Source organism: Lampris incognitus, chromosome 14 (assembly GCF_029633865.1).
Source record: "Lampris incognitus isolate fLamInc1 chromosome 14, fLamInc1.hap2, whole genome shotgun sequence".
Classification (NCBI taxonomy): Eukaryota; Metazoa; Chordata; class Actinopteri; order Lampriformes; family Lampridae; genus Lampris; species Lampris incognitus.
In genome coordinates, this window is record NC_079224.1 from 33,213,590 (window position 1) to 33,229,967 (window position 16,378).

The following is a 16,378-nucleotide window of genomic DNA, read 5'->3' on the forward strand; positions in this document are numbered from 1 at the left end:
CTAACTTAGATGAACTAATATGTTTACTCTTTGCATTAAAATAAGAATTATTCTCTCCGATGTCTGGGTAGTGTAGCGGTCTATTCCGTTGCCTACCAACACGGGGATCGCCTGTTTGAATTCCTGTGTTACCTCCGGCTTGGTCGGGCATCCCTACAGCCACAGTTGGCCGTGTCTGCAGGTGGAAAGCCGGATGTGGGTATGTGTCCTGGTCATTGCACCAGCGCCTCCTCTGGTCGGTCGGGGCGCCTGTTCAGGGGGGAGGGGAAAATGGGGAGAATAGCATGATCCTCCCACACACTACGTCCCCCTGGCGAAACTCCTCACTGTCAGGTGAAATGAAGTGGCTGGTGACTCCACATGTATCGGAGGAGACGTGGTAGTCTGTAGCCCTCCCCAGAATGGCAGAGGGGGTGGAGCAGCGACCGGCACGGCTTGGAGACTGGGGTGGTTGGCCAGGTACAATTGAGAAGAAAAAGGGGGGGGGGAGGGAGTTGGCAAATGCAGGGTGTGAACGATGGGGCCCTGGGGCTCTATATTATGTGCTTTTGAACTTTGTTCCTTCATCCCATCTTAAATGTACCCCGACAGATTTATATGCGTTTTCTGGAGTATGAGATGCACAACTCTAATGAGTGCAAGCGTAACTTTGTGGCCATCTATGACGGGAGCAGTTCGGTGGAGCACCTGAAGAATAAGTTTTGCTCCACAGTGGCCAATGACGTCATGCTGATCTCCTCCGTCGGCGTGGTCAGGCTGTGGGCCGACGAGGGGAGCAGGAAGAGCAGATTCAAGATCCTTTTCACAACCTTCCACGAACGTGAGTCACGTGAGCTTATCCACTTTCAATTTATCTGAGGTCCACCCCAGTCCTCTTGCAAACGTGTGCTCTGTCGACAAAATCAAGAAAAGTGATAGAGCAAAAGGGAAATGACAAAACATATGGCAGAGCTCCACATACGACAGACAGATGCACAGATAAAACAGAGACATAAAGGACATCTGGGTGGGTGGCGCGGCGCTCTATTCCGTTGCCTACCAACATGGGGATCACTGGTTCGAATCTCCGTGTTACCTCCAGTGTCCCTACAGACACAATTGGCCATGTCTGCAGGTGGGAAGCCGGATGTGGCTATATTCCCTGGTCGCTGCACTAGCGCCTCCTCTGGTCAGTCGGGGTGCCTGTTCCGGAGGAAGGAGGAACAGGGGGGAATAGCATGATCCTCCCATGCACTACGTCCCCCTGGCAAAACTCCTCACTGTCAGGTGAAAAGAGGGGGCTGGCGACTCCACATGTATTGAAGAAAGCATGTGGTAGTCTGCTGTCCTCCCTGGCTTGGCAGAGGGGATGGAGCAGCGACTGGGGCGGCTTGGACGAGTTGGGTAATTGGCCAAGTACAATTCAGAGAAAAGGGGGAGGGAAATACCCCCCCCCAAAAAAACAGATATATTCCCTACAGAAATAACCATATTTCTTCTCCTTAAGGATCACTAGTCTGATGATCAGTAACTGTGCCAACTGTGTTTTTCAGCTCCATGTGAAGGAGACACTTTCTTTTGCCACAGTAACATGTGCATCAACAACACCCTGGTGTGCAATGGCGTCCAGAACTGTGTTTACCCTTGGGATGAAAACCACTGTAAAGGTATCCTGGCTTATAGTACACAACCGAGTGAGAAATAATCACCAGCTGCCAGCCATATATTTGGCTGTGGCTGGTAAATTCGTCAAGTCTACTTATTTCTTTGGCAGGAAGCAAACATTGCTTCATTTTTCTATATTTCTTACATTCATTGACATCTATTTGGCTGTGAAAACTGTGAAAGTTTCGCTGCCTGCTAAGATTAATTTACCCTGCATAAAGAAAACATCTTGTCAGCATACCAGTTCGATAAAGTCCTTCACAACAGTCCTTCAAGGCAAGTGGAAAACACTCTGCCAAGGTGGCCTTTGTATAATGCAGATGCAAAAACAAAGAAGTAATGATGCCATTTTGCCTGCGGTTTTAATACTGATATTGGTTAGGGTAGTTGCTCAACAGTAGGATTGGGGTTATTCAATATACGGGAATATGGGGGGAATTCAGGAATATAGTTGTGTCGGCGATCCATAATCCCAACATTGAAATGAAATTTATACCAGCAGGAATAGACACAGTCTGCACAGCATGCAGCCAATGCCATCAAATCATTGTGACAGCAATGGAACAAAGAAGGAAAATATGATTGCATAAAAGCACTTCGTGTTATTGAAGAAATGAGTTTGTTTTGTTAAAAGACATTGATTCTGACAACATGGAAGTTCCAATTATGAGAAAGAGTAAATGCTCTGATAACAAAAGCCACATGTCCTTTATTATTAAACTTTTTGACTAGATACACAATGTTAATAAAGCACTTTTGCTTGTCTGTGAATGTTCTCATTCATCCAGGTCATGGTTATCCAAAGGAGTTGAATCAAGTGCAACTGGACTTGGAATATATCCGTGAAGACGTTTCGCCTCTCATCCAAGAGGCTTCCTCAGTTCGTGCCTTTCTGACTAGACCAAGCTAGTCTGACTGGCTGGTGATGAGACTCAGTATTTATCCTCTAGGAGTCGTTGTCAGAGCTATTGATATGCGTGGCTCTTTGTGATCAGATGTTTGCCAAACACATCAACTCAGTGGACAAGAACATTAAGTTCACAAGGGAAGATGTAAAGAACAACAGTTTGCCCTTCTTGGACTGTGACGTCCACATTGGGGAAGACAGGAGCCTCCACATTGGGGTTTACAGGAAACCTACACACACAGACCAATATCTGCTTTTCGACTCACACCACCCGCTGGAACACAAACTGAGTGTCATCAGAACTTTGCAACACAGAGCTGACATTGTGCCCAGCAGCACTCAGGCCCAACAAGAAGAACACAAACAGCTGAGGGGAGCTTTAAAAACCTGCGGCTACCCCAGTTGGACCTTTGTGAAAACTGCAACACGTTCCAAAAACACCAACCAGGTGAGCGAGGAGGAGAAAAGGAACAGAAGGAATAGCACAGTCATCCCGTATGTTTCTGGGGTCTCCGAGAAACTCAGGAGAATTTTCAACAAACACCGCATCCCGGTATACTTCAAACCCAACAACACACTCCGACAAAGACTGGTTCATCCCAAAGACCGTGTACCACACACCCGGAAAAGCAATCTGGTGTATGCCATACAATGCAATGAGGATTGCACTGACCTATACATAGGAGAAACCAAACAACCACTACACAAACGGATGGCCCAACACAGAAGGCCAAGCTCCTCAGGACAAGACTCAGCAGTCTATCTACACCTAAAGGAGAAGACACACTCCTTCAAGGACAGCAACGTACACATTTTGGACAGAGAAGATAGATGGTTTGAAAGAGGGGTGAAGGAAGCCATCTATGCGAAACTGGAAAAACCATCCCTCAACAGAGGAGGAGGTCTGCGACACCACCTATCTCCCACTTACAATGCCGTCCTTTCATCTCTACCCAGGAGACTCAAGAAGCCTAGCCTCCAAGAACGACGGGCGCGGCCATAACATCGGTACACAAAAGAGCCACGCATATCTATGGCTCTGTTAGCGACGGGCGTTGGCAAACATCTGATCACAAAGAGCCACGCATATCTATAGCTCTGACAACGACTCCTAGAGGATAAATACTGAGTCTCATCACCAGCCATTCAGACTAGCTTGGTCAGAAAGGCACAAACTGAGGAAGCCTCTTGGATGAGAGGCGAAACGTCTTCACGGATATATACCAAGTCCAGTTGCACTTGATTCAACTCCTTTGGAACACTTTTGCTTGTATTTTAGATTGGGTGCATAGTTGTCTTATAATCTATCCACTCAATGGTATTTAAAGTCTGTTTTTAAAACTGTGCTAACATGTAAACTGAGATTCTAATGCAAGTTTCTTGTATAGGTGAGTATATATAGGGGATATATTGCTATGTATGGGGGCCAGATTTATCCATGCTTTAAAAGTGATCAGTGGTATTTTCTAAGCCAATTCTAAAACTAGTAGATAACCAGCGAAGTAATGCCAAAATTATGTTAAAGGTCATATCTATTGCTAGCACTAGTTAAAATCCCAGCTTCTGCATTTTGTATACAGTTGCAATCATAATTATTCCACCCCCACTGCAAATTAGGTTTATTGGCAAAATTTACAAACTGTCAGCTGTTTGCAATAAACAAATCAAACAAGAACAATTTAAATAGCTCAACACAACTAATATTACAAGTGGTCTCTCCAAATTCAATACAAAATGCCACTTTTAATGACTACTGCAGTCTCAAAGTTATTCAACCCCTTCATGACAAGCGTCTTTAGTATTTAGTAGAGCACCCTTTTGCTGTTATGACCTGCTGCAAACGTGATGCATAGCCAGACACCAACTTCTGGCAGCATTCCTGAGGAATCTTAGTCCATTCCTCATGGGCAATAGTATCCAGTTCACTAATATTCTTTTGCATGCTGCAACCGCCTTCTTCAAATACCAGCAGAGATTTCCTATGGGGTTCAAGTCAGGCGACTGTGATAGCCATTCTAGAATCTTCCAGGACTTCTTCTGAAACCAATCCTTGTTGAACTTTGAGGTATGCTTGGGATCAGTGTCCTGTTGGAAGGCCCAATGACGCCCAAGCTTCAGCTTCCTCACAGACAGCATGACATTTTCCCCTAGGATTTCCTGGATCGAATCCATCTTGCCCTCCACACGCTTCAGGTTTGTTTCCAGTGCAAGAGGAAGCAAACCACCCCCAGAGCATCACCAAGCCACCGCCATGCTTCACTGTAGGCAGGGTGTTCTTTTCAGCGTATGCTTCATTCTTCCTCCTGCAGACATACCGCTGATCCATAGGCCTGAAAAGTTCCAGTTTTGTTTCATCACTCCATAGAACAGAATCCCAAAACCTCTTTGGCTTATTTATATGGTTTTGAGCATATTGGAGCCGACTTTTCTTGTGCTTTTGGGTCAGTGGTGGTGTACGTCTTGGAGTTCAGGCATGGAGCCCTTCAGCGTTTAGTATGCACCTTACTGTGCAAACTGCAACCTTAGTGCCTACCGCCACCGCAGGAATCTGGTGACAGCCGTTGATAGCTTCCTCTTTCTGCCACATCCAGGTAGCGTAGCCACTGTTCCTTTAACTTTGAACTTGTGAACTATGCTTCCAACTGTATCTCTAGGAACATTCAGTGCCTTTGCTATCTTTTTGTATCCTTTTCCTTGTTTGTGCAAGGCAATGATCTCTTCTCTTAACTTTTTGGACAATTCTCTTGATTTATAGCTATATTTCTAACATGCAATCAAACGTCACTGCCAACAAATCCCTAGCCAGTCCAGGTATTTGATGTGTTCTATCTCAAGCACACCTGATGCAACTAATGAAACCCTTGATTAGCTTGAGACAACACCTGATTTACAAACATGTGCTCTTATGAGGGATTCTATTCAGGGGGTTGAATAATTTTGAGACTGCAGTAGTCATTAAAAGTAACATTTTGTGTTGAATTTGGATAAAACCCTTGTAATATTAGTTTTATTGAACTATTTAAGCTGTTATTGTGTAATTTGCTTATTGCAAACAGCTGAAAATTTGTACATTTTGCCAATAAACCTAATATGCAATGGGGGTTGAATTGCAACTGTAAGTTGGAAGCTTGCAACAAATTTTGATTTCGGCAAAGATATATAAGAGCGACAGGGAAAATCTAAAAGCCAGACAAATGAACATTGAAATGGCCTCATTTTGGTGGTGATCTTTTTCATTCATTCATTCATCTTCAGCCGCTTCTCCAAGCTCGGGTCGTGGTGGCGGCAAGCTAGTAAGTAGGGCACTCCAAAAGTCCCTCTCCGCAGCAACGCCCTCCAGCTCCCCCTAAGGGATCCCAAGGTGTTCCCAGGCCAGATTGGACATGTCGTCCCTCCAGCGAGTTCTGGGTCTACCCCAGGGTCTCCTCCCAGTTGGCCGTGCCCAGAAAACCTCCAAAGGAAGGCGCCCAGGAGGCATCCTAATCAGATGCCCGAACCATGTCAACTGGCTCCTTTTGACGCGAAGGAGCAGCGACTCTACTTCGAGCTCCCTGCGGATGTCCGAGCTCCTCACCCTATCTGTAAGGCTGAGACCAGACACCCTACGAATGAAACTAATTTCAGCCACTTGTATCCGCGATCTCACCCTTTCGGTCACTACCGAAAGCTCGTGACCATAGGTGAGGGTTGAAACGAAGATTGACTGGTAAATTGAGAGCTTTGCCATCCGACTCAGCTCCCTCTTCACCACAAAGATCTGGTACAACATCCGCATTACTGCTGATGCTACACTAATCCGCCTGTCAATCTCCTGCTCCACCCTACCCTCACTTTTGAACAAGACCCTGAGATACTTGAACTCCTTCACTTGAGGCAACAACTCATCCTCAACCCGGAGGGAGCAATCCACCATTTTCCAGTAGAGAACCATGGCTTCAGACTTTGAGGTGCAAACCACCCCAGTGCACACTGGAGGTCAGGTTCTGATGAAGCCAACAAAACCACATCATCTGCGAAGAGCAGAGATACAATTCTGAGGTTCCCAAAACGGACACACTCCTCCCCTTAGCTGCGCCTTGAGATCTTGTCCATGAATATCACAAACAATGGTGGGCAATGATGGAGAAACCTGGAGGGACGTGATTGGGAAGAACAGCCTCCCCAATCTGAACCCGAGCGGTGCCTTGTTATTGGACTTATGTGCAGGTCATGGATTGGCCATAACAACCACCATGTTCGAACATAAGATAGTTCATAAGTGTACTTTGGCACTAGAACACCTTAGGCCGAAGATCGATGATAGTCTTTGTGGTTGTATCATTAGATCTGTGGCCGTATGTTTTGGACACTCAGGAGAAGAGAGGAGCAGAGCTGTCAATTGATCACCACCTGGTGGTGAGTTGGATCAGATGGCAGGGAAGGCTGCCGGACAGACCTGGCAAACCCAAATGTTTAGTCAGGGTGAACTGGGAACATCTGGCAGAGGCCCCTGTCTGTGAGGTCTTCAACTTTCACCTCCAGAAGTTCTCATGTATCCTGAGGGAGGCTGGGGACATGGAGTCTGAGTGGGCCATGTTCAAAGCCTCTATTGCAGATGCGGCAGGCAGGAGTTGTGGTCATAAGGTGATCAGTGCCTGTTGAGGTGGCAACCTAAGAATCCGCTGGTGGACACTGGCAGTGAGGGAAGCCGTCAGGCTGAAGAAGGAGGCCTTTCGGGCTTGGTTGGCCCAGGGGTCTCCTGAAGCAGCAGACAGGTACTGGGAGGCCAGAAGGGCTGCAGCTTTGGCGGTTGCGGAAGCAAAAACTTGGGAGTGTGGGAGGATTTCAGCAAGGCAATGGAGGAGGAGTTTCGTTTGGCCTCAAGGAAGTTCTGGCAAACCATCCGGCGACTCAGGAAAGGTGAACAGGGCTTGACTCAGGCTGTGTTCAGCCGGGGAGGGGAACTGTTGACCCGGACTGGGGATGCTGTCGAGCAGTGGAAAGAACACTTTGACCAGCAAGTCTACATGTGTTTTGTGGACTTGGAGAAGGCTTATGACCATGTGCCCCAGGACACTCTGTGGGGGGTACTGCGGGAGAATGGGTACCGGGGCAGTTGCTACAAGCCATCGGTCCTTGTATAACCAAAAAGAGAGCTGTGTCGCATTCTTGGCAAAAAGTCAAACACGTTTTCGGTGGGTGTCAGACTCCGCCAAGGTTGTCCCTTTTCTCCGATTCTGTTGATGGTGGTGATCTTAAATAAGTGAAACATTACTGTAGTTATTTGAATATTGAAGGTAAGGTGGGCATCAATATGACTTGCAAACAAAAACAAAATATGTAGCTCGATATATGGGACCCAAAATTGACCCTTTGGGAACCCCAGAAATGATGTGATCTGAAGATGATGAAGAACATCCAGTTTGAATAGAAATTATTCTATAAAAAGGATTATTTCTGAACATGCTTGATGCAGGATCCTTAATGATCACCCAGAAGTTACGGCACTGTTATACGATATTGTCGTCTATAGTATCGAAAGTCACAGGAGTTCTCTCAAGGACTTAAAGACTGAACTCTCAGGTGAATTTGCTGGCATTACATATTTGATGCTTTAACGAGTTTGTTCTCTTTGCTGAGAATTTTTTGGAAAAACAGACTTGAAATTCACAAACATGTTATAGGGAATTTTGTGTTCTGTAAGGTGTGTTATCCTTAACAAAATCCTCAAGTTATGGCAGATCTTCAACATGAGGTCAGAGACAAAAGACCATTCCTAACATAATTGGCCATCCTCTTAAACTCAAGGTCTTTGAGAAAGTCATGTAATTAACTAACCATTCTCATGGTCAGCATGAGCAAGCTGAGCCAGGGCAGAGTTTGTAGTATGGTAGGCAGTCGAGGGGTTAAGCAGAGGTTGGTGCAGGTGATCAGTACTGCAAGAGGGTGACAAATTTACAGTAAAAATACATTAACCATTTGCCACAACATATGCCTCTTTAAATATTCATAGATATCCATCAAATAGGGTTGCAAGAGCCCAGTCTACTACTGCCTATTAACACCCTGAGGGACAGTTAATTAAAAAAAAAAATTGCCGTTTTACTACAAACGTTATTTTTGAATGTCATGTTTCCACTTCTAGGTTTACTCATGAGTTAAAAAAAAGTTTCATGGGTTGTTTATTTTCCAAACCACTTTAAAATTTGTCTTTGTTTTCTTCTAACCAGAGAAGCGAAAAGCCAGCATTCTGGACACCCTGGATAATACAAACCTCACCATTATTGGGATAACCTGTGGCCTGGTTGTCATTCTACTCATCATCTCTATCATTATCCAGATCAAACAGCCTCGCAAGAAGTATATCATCCGCAGGTGACTAAATTCAAGTCAGAGTCTTTATTTTTTAGTCTTCTGAACAATATCTAACAAAGACTGAGGTTTCTAGTCTTCGGTCATCTTCCTCGGTTATACTTCTGTCTGGGAGACGTATCCTTTGGTCGAGAGAGAGCTCAGGCTGACAGCAATACAGGGTGTGAATGCTAAATGACATTCAGGTCCATAGAAAATAGATTTAAAGCCCTTGATTAATAATCAACCCTCTGTTTCCTAAACCTTTAAGTCCACAAGGTCACCTCTAAAATTGGAAATGTAATAATTATATTCTGATTTTGAGAAGTATGTCTAACGAAATAAAGATGTCTGGCATGTATGCTATAATTTAACATTTGCAAGTATTTAACTAATAGAAAAAAATGTCCACCTCCTGGCACAAGGGGAAAAAAATAACCCAAAAACATTGTTTTGTGGAGAAAATTTAAATTCTCTGGATTTCATGTTTTTCTACAGCACAGAGGACCTTCCAAGTCATAATCCATCTATTCAAGATAAGGTGGCATGTTGGTTTTGGTCCTGAATACCAGAGCAATTTGAAAATGCTATTCTTCTCTTTTCATCTTTATTGAGTATGAAATATATTAGTGAGTTACATCTTCTCCAATCAAGCATTTTTGGCTTTTAGGTGAAAAGAAAATTAAAAAGTCAAATTCAGGTCAAGTCAAATTCTGTTTGTATAGCCCAAAATCACATTGCAGCCCCAGAAGGCTTTGCAGTCATGTTATATTCCCCAACAGATTAAGAATAAGTGCAATATCTGACAAATTATCTTTAAACCCTCAATTCGATAAGGAAAAACTTTACAGAAAAACACCTTGTCAGGAAAATAGGGACCTCTGTCTGTTCTGGAAGAGGAGGATCCCTCCTCCAGGATGGTAGACGTGCAGTAGGTGTCAAATGGAAGGTGTAGAAAGCAGTAACAGCTTTACAATAACCAATTTATGAGGCGCTTAAAGATTACATAAGTTATAGCAAAACAATTCAGAATTGTCAGATTTGTGCTGTACTTTGTACACGCGTGTGCGTGCATGTGTGTGTGTGTGTGATTTATGGGGCAGCCCGTCTGTTTGTACATGTGTAAATGTTTGCACTTATTTTTTCTTTGTCCTTCCATAGAGATGACTTTGACCCTGCTCTCCTCCATCCTGGCTTCGAGCCTCCTCACTATGAGCTCTGCACTCTGCGACGTGCTCCATCTGGTGACCTGACCGACCCTGCCATGGCTGAGGACTTTGAGAAGTTCCATAAGCTCCGCCGCTCCTCCTCCAAGTGCATTCGTGACCACCACTGTGGCTCACAGGGGAGCATGCATGGCAGTGTCCATGGTAGCCGTAGCAATCTGAGTATGAGGGATTCCACTCTTTTGGCTGATGGGGGGCCTCTTGCGCCCCCCTTGCCGCCAGGTATGGGGACCCAGCCATCACCGCACCTCTCCCACCACACCACGCCCTCTGGCCGAAGAAGTATCCTGGTAATGAAGCATAGTTACTCCCAGGATGGGGCGGAGGGGTGCGAGGCAGACGAGGAGGATGATTTGATGCTCGAAAATGGTCCTGCTACAAGCCACCACCGGATCCACCATCATCAGCTCCACCATGGCCTGTCGGGGCTGGAGCACAGTGTGCACCGTTCAATGTCAAATGACTTCTAATGTAAGACTATATAGAAATCAAAATTAATTAATTAGTTAATAGATAAATAAAATATTTGAGGAATGATGACCACGTTGTAACAGAATTAAGCAGAATGGATAGGAAGATTAAAGCTCAAATGAAAATAGATGTGAACAGCACCTGTTTCTAGCCTGAATAGTTAAAAAAAACTATTCAGGCTAGAACCAAATTCACCTAACATATGGTGAGAATATATTTGCATAATTTAATGAAACATTGATTTAATTTAATTGCCAGGACAAATTCTGAAATACATTCATTATTTTTGGTTATTATTCTGTTTGGTTATTTCTTTGCATTTTTAAGTTACTGTCTGTTTTGTTTGTTGTTTTGTTTTTTTTTTGGCCATAAGTTCCTGTTTATTTAGTTGTTGTTGGTTTGTTTGGATCTTGCACTGTTCTGTGATCCAAGATGGATCTTAAATTTGACTGAAATAAATTACTTTTTAATTTCTTAAATTTAAAATTGTGAACCAAACTATTTATTTCATTAAATATTTTCCTTCATCGCACATGGCAATGTAAAGTTATGGTTTTGTTTGTTGTGTCCAATAGCAACAGCCTTTCTTTTATATGTGTCCACTTTTTGGTATTTAATTGAGTTTTCATTTTAACCCACTCCGTCTCATTTCGTTTAAGAATACGACCAGGCAGCTGGGAATCATAGTTTTTGAAAAAGTTATCCAGACGGACCTATAATAGCGATGCGCATAGACTGCCCGACACGCGTAAGGTTTCCCCTTGTCCAAAGGTAACTATGGTATCTCCTTGAATCAGATTCGTCTCTAATATTTCGTCGTTATTTGGTTTAATTGACCGGAATTACATGGGCAGTCTTATGGATAAATTTAATTTTATTACAACGTCACCTTGGTCAAGTCGTTCCTGATCTGACGTGGGTTTAATGCGATCGCTGGCTCGACTAAGGTTGAAGATCAGCAGCCTCTGTAATAATCTATCATCATGCCAGGAGAGCAGATCTTTCTGGAGACTAAACCAGCATTAGACAACAGCGATGCCAATGGAAACAACACCAAAAAAAGAATTGGTATCATTACGACCGGGATAATAGGGGGGTCGTTGGTTGCCCTTTATGCCGTGGCTGCACCGTTTGTTACACCTGCTTTAAGAAAAGTGTGTCTCCCGTTTGTACCTGCGACCACGACGCAGGTGGAAAACGTTTTCAAGGTGCTGGGGGCCAGGACGGGGACGCTGGTGGACATTGGGAGTGGAGATGGGAGAATAGTAAGTGACTATTTACTTAAACACAACACTTTTATACACAAACTGAATGCTTCTTAATGATTTTATTATTCATTTTATATAAGTAAATTAGTATAATAGTATTAGTAAAGTGGCTTACATTAGGCTGGCCCTAGACTACGAGAATATAGGTAAAACATACTCATCCATAGTAGTACTTGGCACCGGCACACCTCAGGGTTGCTGTCTCAGTCCCCTGTTGTACAGTCTGTTTACACACAACTGTGTTGCCAAATATGACAATAACAGCATCGTTATATTCTCAGACGACACTACAGTGATTGGACTAATAAGTGACAGTGATGAGAGGGCCTATAGGAGGAAAGTGGAAGATTTAACCATATGGTGCCATGATAACAGCCTCTCTATTGTAAAAATACAATGACAAAATAAAGTGGCTTTACTTTCTATCTAAATGTCAAGACAAAAGAAATCATTGACTTTAGAAAGGTCAGAGGAAATCACATTTCTGTTTCCATCAATGGTTCATCTGTCAAATTCTGGACAGTTTTAGATTTCTCGGTTTACACATCACAGACACCCTCACATTGTCTCTCAACACCAATTGCATCCTGAAGAAGGCACAGCAGATATTTTCTGAGGCATCTCAAGAGTTTCGGTGTGAGTACCAAAACTCTTATGAACTTTTATTGCAGTACCATGGAGAGTGTCTTGACAGGCTGTATAACAGCGTGGTTTGGCAACCTGACAGCTCAGGACTGCAGACTGCTTCAAAGGACTGTAAAGACAGCAGCAAAAATCATTGGCATGGAACTACCACAACTTCATAATATTTACACCACTCACTGCAAAAAGAAAGCCAAAAACATCATTAAGGAAACCAGCCACCGCATTCGTGTTCTATTCTCGCTCCTTCCATCTACAAAACACTACCGAAGCATCAAATCACACACCACCCATCTCAGTAATAGTTTCTTTCCACAGGCAGTCAGGTTGCTGAACAGCTGACAAACCCATATGCACCTTACATTATTGTGTTATTGTGTACTGTATATTGTGTCTATAATATATGACTCCACTGTGTACATAGTCTGTTTTTTTGTTTCGGTTGGCATGTCCTTGTGTTCTTTGTCCTTGTGTTAAGGCAGAGAGAGCCAGAGCACAAGAATATCATTGTATTCTAAATACATATGACAATAAAGTTGAACTTGATTAGCATCAGTATTAAGGTAGGACATCTGTAGTATATTAGTATACTATGCTATATGTTTTAAATCTACTAGGACAGGTAGATTTAAGATATTGGTACATAAGTATTTTAGTTTAAAAGTATGTGTAGTATGTTAGTATAATTTTAGTATAATTATAATTTACATATAATTACAAGTATAGTTTATGATTATATTATGTTTGTGTGCTTTATTAGCAAATTTGGTTTGTTTGCTTCAAACTGGCCACTACATATGACGCACCCTTTGGAAAAGTAAGGTTATTGTATTCTCCTCTGTACTGTTCCCATGGATATAGCCTCTAAAGACATTATTCATAAGTTCTACCCATGATTTTATCCAGTTAATTAGGTGTTGTGACTCTAAAATGTATCTGTGAGTGCACAGGCTCAAACTACGTTAGAGACGTATAAGCAGTTTACACTCTTTAGACCTTTATTTTCTTCACTGGTGAGATCTCAGTCATGTTCATATGTCTTAATTATTTCCCTCGTCGTTGGTCTCAAAGCATTTATACTTTCATATCACCCAACAACACACAAACACAGACAATTTTTCTATTTCAGATATAGTGTGGGGGGGGATTTCAATGCAACATTGTCCACAGTATTTGGTCACTTTTATAACACTTAAATATTTGAACCTCAGACTAATCAACCTTTATATTGATTAGTCTTTTCACTGATTCCTTTGGTGATTTGTTCAGGTGAAAAATGGCTCCAAAATTTGAGTCATCTTCAATATTTAAATCAAAATCTAGTCCTACCCTGCCCTAGATGCACCTATCAAACAATCTGGTAATTCTGACATGGTCTGAAACGCCATGGCTTTTTTGTCCTCCATGTACTTGCAGGTAATAGCAGCCGCCAAGCATGGGTTTCAGGCATCAGGCTTTGAGTTGAACCCCTGGCTGGTGTGGTACTCGCGCTACAAGGCCTGGAGAGAAGGAGTCCACCACTCTACCTCCTTCCACATCTCTGATTTATGGAAGGTCAACTACACGTGAATTTATCTGTTGTGAGATGAGGATAGAGGTGGCATTGTCAGTGTAGGCTATTATACTGCTACTATTATAACACATTTCTAGTATTCTGAAGAAACCGTCGATTTAATTTTTTTTCAGGAAATGGAAAAAAAAAGTTTATTATTTCTGTTGCTAAACATTAATGACTTGGCTTGGTCCTAGGGTTACCAAGTGTTCTTTATATAAGAAGTAATGTCACATTGTAGTTGTTGTAAGAAAAGGCACAGAAAAAAGAAGCTGCATTGAAGACCAAATACATTTTCTTTGCTAACTAGAACATTGAGTGAGAATGGGGTTTTTTGTGTTAAATTATAACAAACAGAAAACTGACAGTTTAACAGAGTAGTCTCGAGAAATATAGTGCTGAACAAGCACCTTTTGACAATCTTATTCACTCTGCTGTTTGCATTTGTGGTTCTCCTTTTTCAGGTCAGTTTTGCACAGTATTCGAATGTGGTCATTTTTGGAGTCCCTCAAATGGTTCGTTTTTCTCTGCCCATTCTTGTATTTTTGCAAGAATTCACATCCCAATTTCTACAAGGGAGAGATGTTCTTGGGTCAGCGTCTGATAAGTTGACCATGGGTTAACACTTATCCTCAGCCTAACCCCATTTCTAACATGAATCTGGTTGAATATATGATACAGCAAATGTTGATCTGAGAACTTTTCTCACTTGTGGAAATCAGGAGAACATTGCAAGGATGTAGCTAGGCCACGTTTATAATTTATGAAATGTCCACGAGGAATCTATGAAGAATAAACTGAATAGCTTACTATTTATTCATTGCTTCCTTTCCTAAATTGCATGTGCATATTTGTTATTGAACATGCAAGGTCATTTACCTTGCCAAGTTGGCTCTCAAAATCTTTCCGCATAGCTGCTAGTCAAAACTCTGATCATGTTATTGTCTGGCTGTGTTGGCAGATGGACCAGTTGGAGGAGAAGCTGGGTAATGAGTTGCAGAGCACAGCCAAGGTGGTGGCCTGTCGCTTCCCATTCCCTACCTGGGTTCCTGACCAAACTGCTGGGGAGGGCATAGACACTGTCTGGGTATACGATGCCAAGACATTTAAATCACAGCAGCAAGGCGGGACAACAAAGACATTAACAGAACAAGAGCACAAACCAATATCAACTACATGGACACAAACATCCAGCACTGGTTCCCACCATCTTGTCAACATAAACCGCAAACCAGACTTGGTTGATTGACATAGAATAAGACTAACTTTATTTATTTACATAGGGAAGTTGCTGAACTAGCTTATTTGGAATCTTTGCAAATACATTAAGGTTTTTGTCTTTTCTGAGCAAGTAGCCCAAAGTTGGTATTTATTATGTACATTGAACATTGTAAAGCATCCATACTTTTACTTTTTGAACTGGAAAAAACAGGGGGGAAACTGTGTGACATTACGGTAGTAGTCGTCTTAATGGACCCAGTCTTCATAAATATGAATCATTACCCACCCTCTGCGGAATAGTTATCAACAGCACCACAAGTCCCCATAGGTCTGTCACCAGCTGCTGATCAGATAATCCTCTCGCCAAAGTGTAAACCAGAAGTAGAGATCTTCTGGCACTTTGAGGTTCGATTAGGGGAGACAGGCAGTTATGTATAGCGTGATTAACCGGTCAGGTGGCTTCCAAGAAATTGTATCTTTCCAAAAATGTCATTAAGAAATCACACAGGGGGTTTCTGAGGAATTGAATGTATTGACACCAAAGAAGACAAAAAAAACCATGTCTGATAGTTGAACTTGATGTAGTCTCTTATTTTTTAGATTAATGTATGTACTGATTTGTTACCAGGCAGAAATTTAAGAGAGAAAAAAACCTACTTTAGGTCACGTAGTTGTCTAGAATATAAAAGAAGACCCACTCACAACTGGTGATTTGGGGCTTTTTCCATTTTGCTAAAGACCTTGTCCTCATCAGTTGTGCATGATTATACTTTATTCCTTAATTATTTTCCCATTTTATGCTGCATTAATGCAAAATATATTGTGTCCCTATAATTTTACTTATTTGATTTTCATTTACTGTTCAGTTTAACAACATTTTACTGATAATTTATCAACTGTCATTAGCAATTCATATATTATTTCAATTTATGTTGTCTTTGTGCTCTAAAAAGAACCAACAATTCTAAAAATTTTACCTTTTTAAAATTTTGCTAAATTCCCCTAAACTGGTTGTCTGCGAGGCTCTCTGATCATCGTCCAAATAATTAATATTCCTGCAGCTAATAGCTAAATGAAAGGCTTTTTTACATTTGTGTAACCAACAAGAACAATGGTC

General features: G+C 42.3%; 2 protein-coding genes across 4 annotated transcripts in view; both read left to right on the forward strand.

The window, feature by feature from the left end:
- The window catches only part of LOC130124016 (neuropilin and tolloid-like protein 1), a 33,427-nt gene extending 22,720 nt beyond the window's left edge, over positions 1-10,707 (forward strand). Inside the window, exons 7-10 of the mRNA XM_056293379.1 lie at positions 592-820; positions 1,533-1,646; positions 8,761-8,905; positions 10,043-10,707. Coding sequence (XP_056149354.1) covers positions 592-820; positions 1,533-1,646; positions 8,761-8,905; positions 10,043-10,577 — 1,023 coding nt within the window. The 3' untranslated portion in view covers positions 10,578-10,707. The remainder of the gene's footprint in view (positions 1-591; positions 821-1,532; positions 1,647-8,760; positions 8,906-10,042) is intronic.
- Positions 10,708-11,319: 612 nt separating this feature from the next.
- On the forward strand, positions 11,320-16,258 carry atpsckmt (fATP synthase c subunit lysine N-methyltransferase). Of its 3 annotated transcripts, XR_008811357.1 has the most exons (5): positions 11,320-11,843; positions 13,905-14,042; positions 14,505-14,555; positions 15,002-15,579; positions 15,690-16,258. XR_008811357.1 is itself a non-coding variant. In XM_056293438.1 (4 exons), exons 1-4 carry the CDS (start codon positions 11,562-11,564, stop codon positions 15,287-15,289), a joined length of 759 nt encoding a protein of 252 aa, XP_056149413.1. In that variant the 5' UTR covers positions 11,320-11,561; the 3' UTR covers positions 15,290-16,258. The 3 variants fall into 3 exon arrangements, 2 of the variants coding, with proteins under 2 accessions (XP_056149413.1, XP_056149414.1); XM_056293438.1 differs by having other exon boundaries at positions 15,002-16,258; XM_056293439.1 differs by lacking the exon at positions 14,505-14,555 and having other exon boundaries at positions 15,002-16,258.
- The last annotated feature ends 120 nt before the right edge of the window (positions 16,259-16,378 follow it).